The 19394-nt window shown below is 38.5% G+C and overlaps 2 protein-coding genes across 2 annotated transcripts; both read left to right on the top strand.

Moving 5' to 3' along the window:
* The first annotated feature begins 1808 nt into the window (after positions 1 to 1808).
* glb1 (galactosidase, beta 1) lies at positions 1809 to 10135 on the top strand. Its single transcript, XM_028598932.1, has 16 exons — positions 1809 to 2041; positions 2625 to 2794; positions 4315 to 4465; positions 4958 to 5018; positions 5356 to 5450; positions 5746 to 5926; positions 6160 to 6218; positions 6309 to 6430; positions 6692 to 6732; positions 6834 to 6946; positions 7114 to 7188; positions 7284 to 7373; positions 7512 to 7625; positions 8279 to 8410; positions 8675 to 8908; positions 9338 to 10135. Exons 1-16 carry the CDS (start codon positions 1988 to 1990, stop codon positions 9605 to 9607), a joined length of 1962 nt encoding a protein of 653 aa, XP_028454733.1. The 5' UTR covers positions 1809 to 1987; the 3' UTR covers positions 9608 to 10135.
* Positions 10136 to 11523: 1388 nt separating this feature from the next.
* Positions 11524 to 16522, top strand: cldnd1b (claudin domain containing 1b). The gene is made up of 5 exons (XM_028598184.1): positions 11524 to 11693; positions 12005 to 12559; positions 13503 to 13607; positions 14206 to 14343; positions 15843 to 16522. Exons 2-5 carry the CDS (start codon positions 12274 to 12276, stop codon positions 16061 to 16063), a joined length of 750 nt encoding a protein of 249 aa, XP_028453985.1. The 5' UTR covers positions 11524 to 11693; positions 12005 to 12273; the 3' UTR covers positions 16064 to 16522.
* Positions 16523 to 19394: the final 2872 nt, after the last annotated feature.

Raw genomic sequence — 19394 nt, 5'->3', positions numbered from 1 at the left:
CACATAGTGTGCTTATTTCTCTATCAGTGAAATTAAATGTGATGTAAGGACATATATTAACAAAGCACTGAGTTTTATTGAATTACTGTTTTGGAAGGCAAGACCCCATTCATTATGATTTATGAATAAATGAATAACTTGAATAGCTTCAACCTTTTTCCACTGGTTGAAGAACAACCTTTCTCATTTAATGTTATCTCTGCTGAGCCAACACATACAGTATATCAATCAATGATACATTTTTTATTGTTTTAATTCATTTATAAACCCCTGTAATAGCTCAGATGTTTTTCAGGAAGAGTTCTTCTCATGTTCAAAGCTTTCTGCAAATTTAAAATATAACTCATCCCATCTGTGTTCTCTGAGATTTGCAAAGTTGTAATTTAATGAGAATAAAGTGCAGTTAAAATGCAAATCTATTCATTAAGTTGTCATTTATATTTTGTGTCCTACATGTTTCCCTAAAAACATGTTAGTGTAGCCAATTAGGGCTGGGCGATATGGAGAAAATCAAATATCACAATATTTTTGACCAAATACCTCGATATCGATACTACAACGATATTGTAGTGTTGACTATTCGGGCTTTCACTAAATATTTACACAATGAGATTTTTGATAAATAATCATCAGTAATGTGGATATAATGACTAAGTGGGTAAAGGTAAATAATAGAACAGTTACAACAGTCTGGTAAGTTCAGAAAATGACGTCACTTTACTGTAATGCAGCCTTTAAAACCAGGAAAAGACAAGACTTAAGCCATATTATGATATCCAAAATCTAAGACGATATCTAGTCTCATATCACGATATCGATATAATATCGATATATTGCCCAGCTCTATAGCCATTGCGATATAAAAATCTTATCTGAACATTTCCACCTTTTCTCTCTCTGATCCATCTTCTGTTTATGTTTTTAGACCAAATCTTTATTTATTATTTTTAACGTTGGTTTTGCAGGTTCATCTGCTCCCTCATAGAATACGAGTTCTGCTAAAGATTTGTTTTTTTATTGATCATGTTTCACATATTACAAAAAACATGTGCATAGAGGTAGGCTAAAACTATCAATGACCATTATAACATCTTGTAATTTAACATGAAAAAAACAAATATGACACAAAAAAAAAACAAATAACAAAAATACGTACATTTAACAGCAAGATGTACAAAGGGATGTAACTTAAACATATTATACAACTTAAATATTTTTATTACAGCGTATTTTACCAATTATGTGAGAGGTATTAATAGCCTATTTAATAGTCTTTATTTGTTACTATCATAAAAACAGAGTCAAAGACATGTAGTTTAATACGGAATATACGGACATTAGGTGTGATCTGAAGCACTCTAGCCGTAGGCCTATGTGCCAGACATATCAGTAAAATGGGAGTCTGTAATACAATTCACAAATAAGTCCATATCTTCTTATATTGGTGTTAATCCATTACAACTTTTGTTAAAGCAACTGAGCAACATCAACCCAGAACTCTTTGAGTACACTGACAGAGAATGTGAGACGTGATTCAGTTTCAATTTGTTTTACAGAAACAACATACTGGAGAAATTATCTGCTTTAAATGTATGTACTACTTTATTACAAGGGTAGTATCTATGTATGTTATATTTTCATGTGGACTTTATTAGGGAATTGTGCTAATGCTGATGCCCTCTCACATTTGGATGTGTAGATCTCACATCATTTCGCCTCAAGCCTCATAAATAAAACGCGCGACACTGCTGCCACCTACCGATTAAAAAGCGTTTTTACACATAGACTTTTTACACCACAACAATACAGCATCACATGATTTTATTTCCGCAACTCATGATGTCTCACTCATTCAAAATAGCACAGCGTATACTCAGGGAAGTAAGATCTGGAGCTGGATGTGTCGAAGTACCCTACACACTGCATGAAAAGGTGCATTCATTTAATGTACTTAAACCAGACAACACGCCTCGTGTGAGGACTACTCATGTCTCTGCTCAGATTTGGCAGCATACTGCTGCTGCTGCTGTTTGGACAAACAGTAAGTTACTTCTGAGTTTTTAAAGGTTTTTATAGTCTCGATTCTCGATATTAAAGGAGCTATACCTGCAGCCTCATTCCAATAACATTAAAACTGATTGATTTTATCTGGTTTTATAATTCAAAACAGGGCTGGAACTTCCGGTCAATTTGATTGCATTTCTTGAAATACACAGACATACTGTACGCTACACAACAATCTTAATAGAAGTTATCAAAGGCATGTTAACATCAGTTTTGTGTGAAAAACAAATATGTTTGTTTTTTAATCCAGGAGTCGTGTTCGTGTTCGTGTGTGTGTGTGTCTGTCTGTCTGTCTGTACAGGCCTATATATTACTAAAACACTTTCCACACGAAAATATTTTTTAGATATGTGGACTGGAAGGTATGGTATCTTACACTCTTCCACATTATTCGCAACCTTTAGTTTACATTCAAGGACAGGTTACCATGTCTAAATGACACATTCCTAAAGTCAGCCCTGTACTATAAAAACATGAAACTTTAACCTCATCATGTAACACAACATAAACTGATTTATGATGAACATTTATGAGTCATATTATGATGTGTTGACCTGCAGCTTGGGGCACCTCGTTCATTCAGTGTGGATTACCAGAACAACTGCTTTCGGAGAGATGGCCAAGAGTTTCGTTACATATCAGGAAGCATCCATTACAGCCGGATCCCCAGAGTCTACTGGAAGGATCGACTGCTCAAGATGTACATGGCAGGCCTGAATGCCATCCAGACGTAGGTTTACCTTAATGCTCTCTTTATGCTTTACTCTGACTTTGGTTTATTGTTTTAATTGCAGAATGTTGTTGGGACTGTGTGGGACTTGTTTCAACTGGCTTCAATACAACAGAAACTAAGGGGGGAGGTTATTGCATGTCAAAAGACATTTGAAGATGTCACTTTGGGATTTCAGAAGTTATGATGGACACAGCAGGTTGATTGATGATCCTCCTGCAAAAAATCCGCTGGGATGTGCGAGTGTATTAGGTGTTGAAATTAATCAAATAATTGATGCATCGAATCGTGGACATGGACGATGCTGCATCGATAATCGGCAGGCTCATAATCGATTATTTCTGTTTATAATTTAATGTAGGCCTAACAACATTTCTGTTGTTATGTTTTGCACATTCAGGAAGTGCCATATGCTCAGTGCTGTAGTTTTATGTATCCAATTTATTTAGTATTAGAGCACTGCAGAATGTTTTGTTTTTGAAGCTTGAAAAGCTATGAATTAAATATCCTACATGGCTTTAATAGAAAAATGTATTTAACGCAACGTGATGCATCAAGATATCGAATTGAATTGAATCGCTGACATGATAATCATAATCGAATCAGGAGATCAGTGAAGATTCACACCTCTAGAGTGTATTGTCTTTATCGTGTTTAGAGTTTCATATCAAATTTGTTAGTTTAACTTGATCATCAGTAACTTACAGTATACACCAGATTCAACGAGTGATCAATAGAGCTGGACATCTGTTGACAGGCCATTAGACCACATACAGATTAACAAACTTCCTCAGAATTGCTGGTAGTGACAGCATAGTGTACAGAATAAGTAACTGCACTGACAGTGGTCTTTAAATCTGTACGTCACACTTCCTCTCTACACCTGACATACCTGTTTAGGTGACAAATGGCAAATCTTGTTTTGTCTCATTAGTAGTTTTTAACGTATGTAAAATATTATACACATACAGCGAGAGAGACTTTCTTGTCTACGGCTGCACAATTAAATCGCAATTTTATCAGAATCGCAATATGGACAAGTGCAATATCCAAATCACAGGGGAATGCAATATTTGTTAAAGGCAAAATATGTGTCAAACCATTCTGAATTTAATATTGTGGTGTTGCAGAGACGTCCCGGCCTAAAAATCCCATCATACAGACTAAAGAAAAAAATCCTCAGATCCTCACAAAAATCACACTATAATCATTTTAATTTTAGAAATGTAATATTTTTTAATGAAAATGAGAATAATACAAAAATGATCATTTCCTCCAATATCATGAATCATATCGCAATATCAGTCAAAATAATTGCAATCAGATATTTCCCTCCTATCGTGCAACCCTAATACAGTGTATATAAAGTAATGCAATTGTGTAAAATGTATGTACCCAGGACTTCCTGATAGAGAGGGGACTATCCTGATCTCATGTGTATATTAGCTAGCCACAACCTACATTAATAACTTGAGTGTGTGTGTTGGGATTATATTCACACTTTTTTTTTTATGTTGAAGGTACATTCCCTGGAACTACCACGAGGAGTCTCCAGGCCGGTACAATTTTGGTGGAGACAGAGATGTGGAATATTTTCTTAAGCTGGCCCAAGACATTGGTTTAGTGGTGATCCTTCGGCCTGGACCCTACATATGTGGAGAGTGGGACATGGTGAGTGCGGGTTGTCAGTAAATGTACACATTTTGAGTTTTTTATAGAGTTTCAGAGACAATATTAAATAGAAAGAAATGCAGAACATATTAAACTCTTGAGTATTTTCGTCTCGTGCTACTTTTATTTCAACACATTTCAGGAAATATTGTTCTTTTTACACCACATTTATCTGACAGCTATAGTTAGTTGTTACTTTGGAGATCAAGATTATACAAACAATCATCTGATCAAATTATAGAATACGATGCATTTAAAGACTGAACCACCCAACAGTACATAAACTAGTCATATTTATCCCCACCAGATATATCTATGGAAGTTTGGTGTTTGTTTCCCAGTATGAGAACTGGAATCTATTGTAACGGGATTTTAAGAGGACCACGATCATCCTTGTTCATTAAGGACACAACTAGAAACTTTAAACTTTAATTTGAACTTGAACTTCCATTTAAAAACCTGCATCCATTACATTGTTCTGTGTGTATTCAGGGTGGGCTACCTGCCTGGCTTCTCAACAAGAAAGACATTGTGCTGCGGTCCTCAGATTCAGGTAAGAAGAAAAACAAGATGAACTAGAAGGGCGGACCTCCTCCAAGGCATACCCTATCTCACAATGTTAACACAAATAAAGAAAATAATTTGTGTATTCGACCCATGATTCCAAAATTGAATGGGTTCTGCCTTGGCCCATGAAACACCCTTCCATCAAATTTCATGAAAATCGGGTAGTTGTTTTTCCGTGATCCTGCTGACTGACAGACAAACCAACAAAAAAAACTCAAAACAAACCAAGCCAAAACCATGACCTCCTTGGGCGCAGGTAATAATGAAATATAGTCGTGGTTGCATGCTGCAGTGCATACAACACTGTACTTTGTGTATTTCAGATTACATCGCAGCAGTAGATAAGTGGATGGGGAAGTTACTGCCGATGATGAAGCCTTACCTCTACCAGAACGGTGGTCCTATCATCACTGTACAGGTGAGTCCTGTACTGATTTCTGCAGGTCTGTGTCTGTTGTTGTGCATTACATATCAGAATCAGAAAAGATTTATTGCCAAGTACGTTTTTTACACATACAAGGAATTTGTTTTGGTGTTGTAGGTGCATGTCACACTTTCTCTAAAATAAGAGGTTAAACAAAACAATATAAGTATAATATAAGAGAATACAAATTTGAATAAAAAAGAACAGCAGATAAACTACAGTGGCATGTAGAGCCAGAGGTTCAATAAGTAAAATAACATCTCCCTTCTGCTGTGCCTGTGTTTGGTAGGTGGAGAATGAATATGGCAGTTATTTTGCATGTGACTACAATTACATGCGCCACCTGAGCAAACTGTTCCGGTCTCACCTGGGTGAGGAGGTGGTGCTCTTCACCACAGATGGAGCAGGGCTCAGCTACCTCAAGTGTGGCTCAATACAAGGTCTCTATGCCACTGTGGACTTTGGGCCAGGTAGGTGCCAGTTGTCTAGTCAATGCAATGTAATGTAAGCAAATAATGATCGCTGATTAAAGGTCTGGTTATGTATTGTAGAGGCAACTTGAGATCAGACAAATACATGACATTTTACAGTAGTTGTGACATAAGTGGTCAGCTTCTGTTTTTCTTCACATTGACTTAGTCAGTAGTCATGAGGAAGTTGCACAAAAACACGTGAGCTTATCTTTGTGTTTTGATGCTGTTAGGTGGAAATGTAACAGCTGCCTTTGCTGCACAGAGACACATTGAACCTCATGGACCTTTGGCAAGTATTTCCTTCAATACGGTTTGTGATTTTTCGAACCACGCTACATTTTCTCTCAGACGCTCATAGGGTTTTGTCCTGTGTTAACAGGTGAACTCTGAATTTTACACTGGCTGGCTGGACCACTGGGGGGAACGTCACTCTGTCGTGTCATCCGCCATAGTGGCCAAGTCCCTCAACGAGATGTTGGCGGTGGGAGCAAACGTCAACCTGTGAGTCTACAGATTTCTATGACAGCTTTAGACACAGTAATGCATTGGAAGCTGATCAGCTGATGCCAGAAATGTAAACAAGTTGCTATGATGGTAACTCTCCAGCCAACAAATTAGTTGGTTAGTATGTTACATAATGTACATTTTCAGAATACACTCTCTCTTTAAGAGAGGGAAGAGCTTTCTAACTAGTTTAAAGTTGTTAGAATCTACGTTTGCTTCATTTCTGTCTACATTTCAGTTTGATTTTGCTCCTCCCAGGTACATGTTCATAGGAGGAACAAACTTTGGATACTGGAATGGTGAGTGCACTTTAACAGACTTACAGCAGAACCACTTCTTGTGTGTTGCAAAATTGAGAAGAAACTCAAACTCCCCCTCTGATTGCCTCCTGATATCTCAGGTGCCAACACGCCATACAGCCCGCAGCCCACGAGCTACGACTACGACGCCCCGCTCACGGAAGCAGGAGACCTCACCGAGAAGTACTTTGCTATTCGAGAGGTCATCCAAATGGTAAGAACACTAGTGCGGGCCCTCTAGTTTGGCTTTTAAATATCACTTCAGCTGTTTGTGTCAAATATAGAGGCGTTATTAATGTGCAACAACCACAATTATTACTTTCATATTTTTTAACTTATGTACATGTCATCTGAAAGAACTTGTGTATCCTTTCACAACAGTACCATAAGATACCAGAGGGACCAATACCACCCACAACTCCAAAGTATGCATATGGGACTGTTGGGATGAAAAAGGTGGACCCTGTGTTTCTATGAACTCACCATTAAAAGACTTTTTGTCACATGATTTAAAACCTGAAGTACTAAAAAGCAAACCTCTGCCACCACAGCTCCAGACGATATCAGATGCCTTAGAAACACTGTCTTTCTCTGGTCCCGTCAAAAGCATGTATCCTCAGACTTTCATTGAACTGAACCAGGTATGCTTTAATGTTTTTTTTTTCTGTTTTATGTAGTAAAAAACAAATGTTTTTCAAGTTCATTAGCAATATTTTGTCAAACTGTATGATTGATTTTTAATGTGTTCAAGATGTGCCTCTTTCCTATGTGTCCTGTAGGCCTTTGGTTATGTGCTCTACAGAACTACACTGCCTGTTAACTGCAGCACACCAACTCCTCTGTCATCTCCACTGAACGGGGTCCGTGACAGAGCCTATGTGTCAGTGGACGGGGTGAGTCTGATTTTCTTATCAAATATTACATGCATGTCCACGCACATGCCTTTTGTTGCTTTTATCCCCAGATAGCTAAACATAACGCTGGCCGTCAAAAGTCAAAAAACTTTATTGGTATAAATATGTCCTCAGCACTGTACCAATTTTAGATTAGCAGCAGTTCTTTTACGGTAAGCTCCTTTTTGTAGATTTGTTCATATTTTTTATTTAAAGATATATAAAAAAGGGCGCCCGGATAGCTCAGTTGGTAGAGCGGGCGTCCATGTATAGAGGTTTGCTCTTCGACGCGGCGGGTCTGGGTTCGACTCTGACCTACGGCCCTTTGCTGCATGTCATTACCCCTCTCTCTCCCCTTTCATTTCTTCAGCTGTCCTGTCAATAAAAGGCCTAAAAAAATGACCAAAAAATAATCTAAAAAAAAAATATATATATATATATATATATATATATATATATATATATATATATATATATATACATATACATACATACATAAAAAGTACTGTTTTTAATGTGTCTACTCTGCAATGGAACTCGGTAATGTATCCACACTAGTATAACGTTTTTTTTTTTTTTTTTATACATATTTCTCGTAAAAAGATTTAGCAAACTGATTATTTCTGATATAACATTGCTGATTTCTTCTCTAGGTGGCTATGGGGATTCTTGAAAGGAACAAAGCCATAACTGTCAACGTGACTGGGACAGCTGGCAGTCAGGTGGAGATACTGGTGGAGAATATGGGCCGAATCAACTACGGAAAAGACATCAACGACTTTAAGGTTATTTTTTTCCAGCTACATTTTAAAGTTACTGTGTGCTTTGACATAGGCTACAAGCGTCACAAGGCTTTACTGGGTTTCAGATTTCAGATTGCACAAGCCTAAAAACAGTTTAGATTACAGATTAGATTTAACTGCAACCAAATGATATGTTCTATTTCAATTTGAGAAAAGAAATTGTGAAGTAAGACTTTACAGTTTCCAACAATCTGGGATGTCGGTGTGAATTCTCTGGTCTTTCTGTCTGGTTTCTTTGCTGCACAGGGCCTAGTGTCCAGCCTGACTCTGGGGAAAGATATGCTAACCGGCTGGACCATGTACAGCCTCAGTATCGATGAGGCGGTCAGTCAGGGCCTTCTCGGTGAAACGAAACCAACAGACCCACCTCAGCCTGCTGCTCTCTCCCTTCCAGCCTTCTACGAGGGAAGTTTCATCATTCCTGGCGGCATCCCAGCCCTCCCCCAGGACACCTACATCCAACTGCCCAAATGGAGGAAGGTTTGTTGCCCATTCAAGACATTTAATACGAAGTAAAGCCATTTTCAGTAGTTTAGACCACAAAATAATAAATTGCATGTATGTACACATGTTGATGAGTTTAACTAGATGGAAAACGCAATGGGTCATAATTGAAAATATCAGCCTGATTTACTCACATTTTTAGATAATAACAAATAAGTTTAATAATTAAAAATAATATTTAGCTGCAGCCCTATTCTAAATGGGGTGAAAACAAAAAAAGTGCTAATAAAATACATGCTGTTTGATCATTTCAAGATATTTAGCATGGGCACAATCAGAGTATCTCATCTGTGAAGGTTTTAAAGCGTTGGTTGTGGTTTTGTAATTTCTTGAATGTATGTATTTCAAAACACAATGCAAATACAGAATACTAATAATCAATCAGTCCTTTGTCTTTTTTTTCAGGGGCAAGTTTGGATTAATGGCTTCAACTTGGGACGTTACTGGCCAACCCGAGGCCCGCAGGTGACACTTTTTGTCCCTGCCAACATCCTCAGCACAGCTGCACCCAACAATGTGACTGTTCTGGAGCTGGAAGGGGCTCCCTGCAGCTCAGGGCCATGTAGTGTAGAATTTACTGCCACCCCCATCCTGAATGCAACAGTCCAGTCAAACTACATACAGCACCGGCATAGGCAGGCTATGAGACAGTGGGAAGTAAAAGCCAATGACTAAATATACCTGTACCTCAACAGGATTTACAGCGCACATACACACGATTACTCAGCCCCTATAAAGTCCCGTAGATGAAGTCCTATAGATAAACTGAGGGGATAAACATTCAATTCAATTTAATAAAATTTTATTTATAGTATCAAATCATAACAAATGTTATCTCAAGACACTTTACAGAGTAGGTCTAGACTACACTCTATAATTTACAAAGACCCAACAATTCACTTAAAATATATTATGATGGCTTCTTTCTTGTGACATATTTAACGTAAGTGTTTAGGCTATTCCTTCAGTTTTTCAGTGGGACTTTTGGGGCTCTGTTATTGACATGAATGACTGTGCCCTTTGACTATACGACAGGAAATGCAAAGTTCATAACAGCGACTTCATGCAGCAGCTCTGGCTTAGGGGCCCCTGGGCCTGGTGGCCCATTTGGTCATCCACCCATGAGCACTAGGGTTGGGCATCGAGAACCGATTCCTAATCGGAATCGTTTAAAAAAATTTCGTTCTTCGTTTTTTCGTTTCTTTATTGGAATCGTTTTGGAATCGTTTGGAGGATTTGGTTTCAAATCTGATCATCACATCCCAATTTAACATGCGCAAATTTTGGTTTCTGTAGCAGCTAGGTGCTTGTTGCGTTTGAGCCATGGAGCACAGTAAGCAGTGCTCTAGTCTGACTTTATTTTACATTGAAAAAAAAAAAGCAAACCACCATTGAATTAAAATAAAACTTTCCTCTTATTTGTGAAATAAGCATGTGACCCATTTCAACTCCACCACTCAAAGAATCGGAATAGAGAATCGATAAGAACCGTAATCGAAAGGAAGAATCGGAATTGGAATCAGAATCGTTAAAATCCAAACGATGCCCAACCCTAATGAGCACAGGAGGCTCTTCACTAAAGATGATTTGTTGTGATAATAAGGGAACTCACTGCTCATCAAATCAATCAATTTGCACTATATTTGCTGATGTAGAAACTCAAATCAGCACTTGTTGCGTGAGCTCGATGTATGCTAGATTTTAAAAAGCTGTATTATGTGAAAGAAGGTTAATTTGGGACACAACAACAGTGATTGAATGTCTTTTTATAAAAAAAATGAAGAAATGTGTTTTTAGCCAAATATTGTATGTAACCATCACATTGGTGGGCATTTCTACCTCCTTAATTCTGCATAACATTTTCATTCAACGCCTTTTTTTCTCTTCACAAAGGGAATACTGCTAATTAAAGCACTGACAAAACATCATAGCAACCTGTGTTTTGGAGAATGTTCTATTTGTGAAAAACACATCTGGGAAATACTATATGTATTATCATACAACTACAGATACATTGTGAGGTTGCTGATATGTAGCTTATATTAACTTTAAAATGATATACCCATTATAATCTGAACCTTGATAATACTCCAATGATCCCCTTTCTTGTGTGACCACACTTTTTCCCCTAGAAACAGAATATAAACAAACACTTAGATAAGGATGTTCGAGACAGGAGCTGAACAGGACAATTTACTGTTGAAAATGTTATTACAAAGACAATAATGATCCCCTTAAGTAGTATGGCAGATTGTCTTTCTTCTTAAAAAATTTCTTTACTGTGGTAAAGTTGGTTTTATATTGGACGTTGGATATTTGACGTTCGAAAAATCTATTATGCAGCTTGCCCTTTTGACCTATTCATGTCAAACCACTTTTGGTGAGCTCCGATAACTCCCCTACACATTGCACAAAGCATATTTTCTCAAAAAACACACCCTTTGATGTTATTGTTTACTTTTGTCCAATACATGTGTGGGAGTTAGCTGAGTTCACCAAAAGTGGTTTGACATGAATCGGTCAAAAGGGCCAACGTCCAATATAAGACTAACTTTACCATGGTCACTTCTTTTCAGCAAGTTTTGTTGGTACACACTCCGAAGCACAAGGTGGCGCTAGTGGGCCGAACCACCGTCAAAAATCTGAAGGAAGAAGAAAACCTATCAACGTAGAAGAAGAGGGCAGAGGCCTGCTTGAAATCTTGAAATCCATGGAGCAGAAAAGATAACGCTAATATTAAGAAGTTTTGTCCATCGATGAGGTAAACCACGACCTTGAATTAAATCTTTAACGTTAAGTTGGATGTCTCGATACGTATGCAGCCAGCTGTGACTAGATAAGTACGTTAGCTAGCTAACGTTAGTAAGATGCTAACTTAGTTAGATTACATTTGTTATTATTAGCTGTATGAAACAGTTAATTAGCTGCAACATCCCTAACAAGCTGACAACACCTTTACTGTTGTCATTTGTAGCTTACCTGTTCGGTTAAGCAACTAGGTAAACCGGATAATACAGCACTTGACACTTCAAACATTACATTAACCTCTGTGTATCTTTGCTTCTTCGGCAGGTTGTGAACGCCTCATCTGTGTTTGGGACATTGCTCAAGATGCAGCACAGTAATATGATTAAATAGAGTATCATGTTGAGATACTCTTGACACTGGCACACTACCTGACAATACTTAACAGATATGCCGTGGTGCCTAAACACCAAGCGGAAATAATATAATTTTTAACCATCACACAGTGAAACTGAATTTTCATTGTTTTTATTATCATCAGAGAGCAGTTCCTTCTTGTAAACACAGCCTCAAATCAAGCTGTCTTCATCTAGACCATGGTAGACAATCGCTATGCCACAGCTCTGGTCATCGGCTCGGTGCTGAGCCTGCTGGCGACAGTATATCTCTCCGTGGCTGTGGGGACGCAGCACTGGTACCAGTACAGCTGTCCACCAGTCAAACGTGAGGGGAGCAACGCCTCCGAGCTCAGAGAGGAGTTTCTCAATGGAGAGTTTGATGAGAAGACTTACAGTGAAACCATGTTCCGCCTGAACGGCACCCTGGGACTGTGGTGGAGGTGCATCCTGGTGCCCAGCCAGTCCCACTGGTTCAAAGAGCCAGGTATGCCCCCCCCCCCTTCAAAATATTACATCTCTAGAGCTTTCCCAACGCTTCCTTAATCACACACTAATAGGTCCCATTTATTAACTCGTGTTATGCAGGCAGGCATCTACGTATGCCTGCATTGATTTATTTTAAATTGTAGTTAAGAACTTTTAAGCCTAAAATGTTTGAGGAAACATCAAGAATGTTTCATTTAATAAAAGGTGAAAGCAATAAATAATTATGTCTAGAGCATCAGATCAAGCAGATAATGATTTTAAAACCGTACAGAAACAAGTTTTGTCTATCTTTAAAAGTTACTTGAGGGTAGGGCTGGGCAATATATCGATATTAGATCGATATCGTGATATGAGGCTAGATATCGTCTTAGATTTTGGATATCGTAATATATTAAGTGTTGTCTTTTCCTGGTTTTGAAGGCTGCATTAGAGTAAAGTGATGTCATTTTCTGAACTCAACAGACTGTTCTAGCTGTTCTATTATTTGCCTTTACACACTTTGCCATTAAATCAACATTTCTGATGATTATTTATCAAAAATCTCATTGTGTAAATATTTTCTTAAAGCACCAATTGTCAATCCTACAATATCGTCGCAATATCGACATCAAGGTATTTGGTCAAGAATATCTTGATATTTGATTTTCTCCATATCGCTCAGCCCTACTTGAGGGTGATAGTTAAAAGGAAAAGTTTAATCGGTGTATCCCTACTTGTTAGTCCAACATTGTCATAAAACACTTTCCTCATCGATTTTGCAGCCATACAACCACTGACAATAAAGGGGATATCTAACTCAGTATAAATTATGAGGAATGACACATTTTTATTGTCTCTTGGTGTACTGTTTATCCTCATGCTGTCCAACCCTACATCACAGCCTGTGTATGGGTAAATGATGAAAGCTCTGTTGAATTTTTCCTCTGTGATTCTGACGTTAGAGCCGAAGATGGAGACGCAGTGTGTGAGCTTCACTCTTCCTCAGCAGTTTAGTCCAAAGTACAAATACCCTGGAATCCATAACGAAGAGGATCTGCTGAGAACATGTGAGTGTACCCTGTTCTCCCTGTGGCTGTAGCTTAGACAAGGTTGTGTTTAAGTTTTTTTGTTTAATCTGCCATTCCTTCCATACTTATTTTTGTAACAATCAAGTACCAAAAACTGAGGGATGTGGTCCTCCTCTCCTACTTCAATGCCTAACGAATCTCTCTTTCTCTCCCTGACCCTGTCTTTCACTGGTTGAAGCCTGAAAATATTGTAAACAAATTAATAACATAACTAATTACACTGGTCGGACTGTTGAGCTCTGTTTCAGGCTGGTCCTTATCCTCAACACGTGCCTTTTTTTCCGTCGTGGAAAATACTATTCAATACTCCTCTGGATTTAAGCAGCAAACATTCAGTTTAAGAGTAAAAAAAAAAATGATATAACATTATTTATATTAAGAAGAAGAAGAAAAGAGGTCTCAGAGACCAGGTGAACAGAGGATCTGCAGCAGTGAGAGAGAGCTGTGCAGTACAACAAAACTATGGTGTTTTTTGAAAATTAAACCATGTAAACCTATTCTGGTACAACCTTAAAATACAATTATAAACCTGAAAATGAGCATAATATGGGCGCTTTAATGATCTCTCTGTTTTCAGACTTGTGGAGGTGCCAGTTTCTCCTACCCTTGGTGTCTCTGGCTTTGGTGTTCCTCGGTGGCCTTGTTGGGGTCTGTGCCTGCCTGTGCCGAAGTTTCACCCCCACCTTGGGTGTGGGAGTGCTCCATCTACTCGCAGGTGAGAGAAATGCATGCATATTCCCCAATTCTTGCCATGGACTATGGAACAAAATGGCATAACATCTGTGATTTTCTAAAGAGACGTTGGGATTTAAGTTTGGGGGTTGGCAGGGGTGGTATAGAGTACTTTAGCAAGAGACCCCTGTTAGTCAAGCAAACATTCCTAAATGTATAATATCCAATTTACATGGTGAACTCCCCACAGTATGTTTTAGAGGAGTGTAGGAAAAGATGTGACCGATTCTACTCTGGCTCAAAAGGCCAGAGTCTTTTTGACTCCACCGGTCACTTCTCAAAGTTTCCCCTTTAATATTGTGTTCGTTGAAAGGCAAACCAGGAAATGAATACTCAGGATTTGTTCAGTTAACCTATAACAATCTTTAGTAAAATGATATTGCAAACAGGTATTTCATATGCATATGGATCAGCCGCTCCTTCAAGACTTTCTCTCCCTATTCTTTTATTCATCTTCAGGTTCCTCCTCCCGCCATTTTGCATCTGGGCCGCCAATTGGTTGGCTATCACTCAGACTTTCTGTCTCCGAGAAGATAGCGAAGTTGCACGCTAGCCTTGGGATCGCTCTCATTCTCTTCTTCTCTCGTGGCCTAAAGATTCTGTTACTTTAAGATATGTCATTGGGTGCATTCTGTTCCAATTGTTTATCAAACAAATCAGGAGCACTTTTGCTCCACTAAATTTGAACACATCTTATCTTAGACATGCCAGACAGGAGGAGACAGCGAGGCCATCCCAGGCTACAGGACATTCTTATTCTAAACCCAATATATTTCTACAGGAGCAGACAGAGGCAGAGCTGCTGCTGTGCTCTTCTTTAAACTAACAGTAATGGGAAAAAAATCTACTGACATTAAAATACATGTCCTACTGGTAATTCTCACACATAATACAAAATTCAACTCAATGCAGACTATTTTTTTATCGTATAACACAAACCATTTTACTTTCTCAGATGCAAAAACCTCTGAAGGTTTTCTTTTGCTTTGATTAATTATAGTAAAGCAAACCTATAATGTCATCAATCATCAGCTTAATCAGACAGATCCTGAGTCCTGTGTTCTCATTTTAGTTATTAGACGAGGGTCTAAACAATTGCCTCACTCATTAAATACATGTGCATAGTATGTGCCATTTCATGTTAGATGTAATAATAATTTCTTCTGATGGTAGCAGGGGTGGCCTTTATTTATGGCTCTGCTATATTGCGCTGTATAAACAAAATCAAATATTAAATACATTTGTATTTTCCGTGATTGTGATTGTCTTAGTGAACTGAATATTAGTGGAGTTTCTTTGGAGCCAGGATCCAGCTGCTGCAGTTTAGATTTTATTGGCTTCAGTATTAATCTGCTGTGGTTGTTTATAAATTCACTTTTCGTTTTCTTTTCTTCCTACTGCCTTCACACCTCTATGAACACAATGAGGTGCTTCAATTTTGCTGTTTTGTGGTGTTCATCTTTTACGTCTTTTACTCATCAGGTCTTTGCACTCTGGGCACTGTCTGCTGTTTCCTGGCCGGTGTGGATTTGCTCCAACAGTATTCGCCACCACCAGAAGGGGTAGAGGGCTCGCTGGGCTGGTCCCTCTACCTCGCCCTTATCTCCTTTCCTCTGCAGATAATGGCAGCTGCTTTGTTCCTGTGGGCAGCCAGGAGTCACCGCAAAAACTACACCCGCATGACTGCTTACAGGGTAGCCTAAAGAGAGACTACTACGACAACTTCCCTTAAAACAGCCTACTGGTCTGAGGACTTTCTTTAGAGAAAAAAGAGAAAAGGAAAAAAAACGTTTCTGGTTAAGGACTGTATTTGTTACCACTTTTCACTTATTCTGTAACAATCTTTAAATAGAAAAAGCTATGACATGAAATCACAGACCTAGGCAGGACTACACCAAACCATTTTGCAGCTAATCATCATAAGTGCTCATAATCAGGGGTTTAATACCTTTGGCTTATGTTATTTCACCTTTTTGTTTTCTAGCATCTCTAACATGCATCTTACCCAAAGCATGTTCTTTAACGTATTTTAACACCCAGATATTGCGGATCATTTGTTATTTCTGGTGTTAACTGTGTGGGTGTGCCATACTTAAAGTGATGGTTCGGAGTAATTTCACCCTAGGGTCCTTTGCACCATGACCTTGAGCCAAACAACCCCTGTTGGCTTCTCGTCTCTGCTGCTGCTGCTACCTCATGGGCAGTAAGAGTGCTTAGGGCTGTCTACAAATTACATTACAATTATTATATAATTGACACCAAAAAGAGATACAACAAAAATATTTATTAATTTAATGATTAAATAAGGTAATGTCTCCAAACTTACCTCAATTATAACTCCTGCTAGTTATACTACAGCACTTACTTAAAAAAAAAAGTTACATTTAATAAATATTTTTGTTGTATCTCTTTTCGGTGTTGTAATTTGTAGACGGCCATAAGCACTCTTACTGGCCGTTAGGTAGCAGCAGAGACGAGAAGCCAACAGGCAAGTGTTATTTACATACACATCTGGTGTACTTACAAACTTTCCAATCCATCGTTTTATGAGTGCATAACCTATTTGCACTAGTGTAGAAGTTTGGTATCATTTCGGGATTTATTAGTGGGGTAACTTACAAGATACAAGCCTGGATCCATTAGCCCCTGCGCTAAGCTATTCAGCTGATAATGCTAACTCGTCCAATGTTCAACCCAGGTGAAAAAAAGCTTCTGGGGGGGTGTTTGGCTCGAGGTCATGGTGCAAAGGACCCTAGGGTGAAATTACTCCGAACCATCACTTTAAATGCCTTCTTTTCGGTTACCATTGATTCTAAAGCTGCTCACCACATTGCCCTCAAATCCGTTATAGATTATAAACTTGCACAAAAGTTTCAGACATGCAGTTATGTAAGTCAAGGTAGCTTTCTAAAGTAGCGCATGAAAAATATTTTTTTTGTATGGTTTTACTTTTGCATAATCTTAATCTTCTTATTGAGCCTTTCCTGTGCATGCCTTTTTAAGATGACATTTCTGTCATCTGTGGTAATTGTTGATTTCAGTCTGTGGTATGTGTTGACTAAATGTAACCACTAATCTCCCATTGTCCCTTGTGTTTATAGATCTAATATTTATTAATGCGGTTAATTTGAATGTTAAACAGAAATTTGATTTGACGACCACTCACGCAAACCTGTGATCTCTTTGTAACATTTAAATTCTAATGTTTCAGCCCCAGATTATACTACTGCCATTTTAAATTTGTTAAGCTCCTTTTATTGTTTTCTAATTGTGTCTGCAATCTCTGTTCCTTATAGCTCAGTTTCATCAGTTACTTAACTGACTGGTTTGACAGCCAAATACAATTGTTGAAAAAATTAAAGCATTTTAAATGTTTGTTGGTGATACTCCAGAGTCAAAGACATTGACAGTTGAATTAGAAAAATCTTTTATTTGCAAGTGAAAATCCTCATGAATCTACGTCTTTACACTTACTGTGACATTTGTCTGGAAAGTTAATTAATTTGTTACTTTTTGTGTGTCCAAAACAACTAATTTCACAGCACCAGAATAGAAATAGTGTTTTTTTTTTTTTCTGTCACAATGTTTTGTTAATCGTCTGATGTGTATACACTCTGTTTTATAAAGGTTTTTATGTATACATTTGAAGCACACTGTACCTGCTTCTGTATCTACAGTGGTGTGAAAAAGTGTTTGCCCCCTTCCTCATTTCCTGTTCCTTTGCATGTGTGTCACACTTAAGTGTTTCGGAACATCAAACCAATTTAAACAAAAGTCAAGGACAACACAAGTAAACACAAAATGCAATTTGTAAATGAAGGTGTTTATTATTAAAGGAGAAAAAAAATCCAAACCATCATGGCCCTGTGTGAAAAAGTGATTGCCCCCCTTGTTAAAACATACTATAACTGTGGTTGTCCACACCTGAGTTCAATTTCTCTAGCCACACCCAGGCCTGATTATTGCCACACCTGTTCACAATCAAGGCATCACTTAAATAGGAGCTGCTTGACACAGTAAGGTCCACCAGAAGATCCTTAAAAGCTACACATCATGCCGAGACCCAAAGAAATTCAGGAACAATTGAGAAAGAAAGTAATTGAGATCTATCAGTCTGGAAAGGGTTATAAAGCCATTTCCAAAGCTTTGGGAATCCAGCGAACCACAGTGAGAGCCATTATCCACAAATGGCGAAGACATGGAACAGTGGTGAACCTTCCCAGGAGTGGCCGGCCGCCCAAAATTACCCCAAGAGCGCAGCGACGACTCATCAAGAGGTCACAAAAGACCCCACAACAACGTCCAAAGAACTGCAGGCCTCACTTGCCTCAGTTAAGGTCAGCGTTCATGCCTCCACCATCAGGAAAAGACTGGGCAAAAATGGCCTGCATGGCAGAGTTCAAGGAGAAAACCACTGCTGAGCAAAAAAGAACATCAAAGCTCGTCTCAATTTCTCCAGAACACATCTTGATGATCCCCAAGACTTTTGGGACAACATTCTGTGGACCGATGAGACAAAAAGTGGAACTCTTTGGAAGGTGTGTGTCCAAGTATATCTGGCGTAGAAGGAACACTGCATTTCATAAAAAGAACATTATACCAACTGTAAAATATGGTGGTGGCAGTGTGATGGTCTGGGGCTGTTTTGCTGCTTCAGGACCTGGAAGACTTGCCGTGATAAAAGGAACTATGAATTCTGCTGTCTACCAAGAGATCCTGAAGGAGAATGTCCGACCATCTGTTCGTGTACTCAAGCTGAAACGAACTTGGGTTCTGCAGCAGGACAATGATCCTAAACACACCAGCAAGTCCACCACCGAATGGCTGAAGAAAAACAAAATGAAGACTTTGGAGTGGCCTAGCCAAAGTCCTGACCTGAATCCTATTGAGATGTTGTGGTATGACCTTAAAAAGGCCGTTCATGCTCGAAAACCCTCTAATGTAACTGAATTAGGACAATTCTGCAAAGATGAGTGGGCCAAAATTCCTCCAGGACGCTGTAAAAGCCTCATTGCACGTTATCGCAAACGCTTG

This window comes from Perca flavescens, chromosome 2 (genome assembly GCF_004354835.1).
Source record: "Perca flavescens isolate YP-PL-M2 chromosome 2, PFLA_1.0, whole genome shotgun sequence".
In the NCBI taxonomy this organism is placed as follows: Eukaryota; Metazoa; Chordata; class Actinopteri; order Perciformes; family Percidae; genus Perca; species Perca flavescens.
Note: the sequence above shows the minus strand (reverse complement) of the source record. Positions and strands in the feature narration are given on the sequence as shown.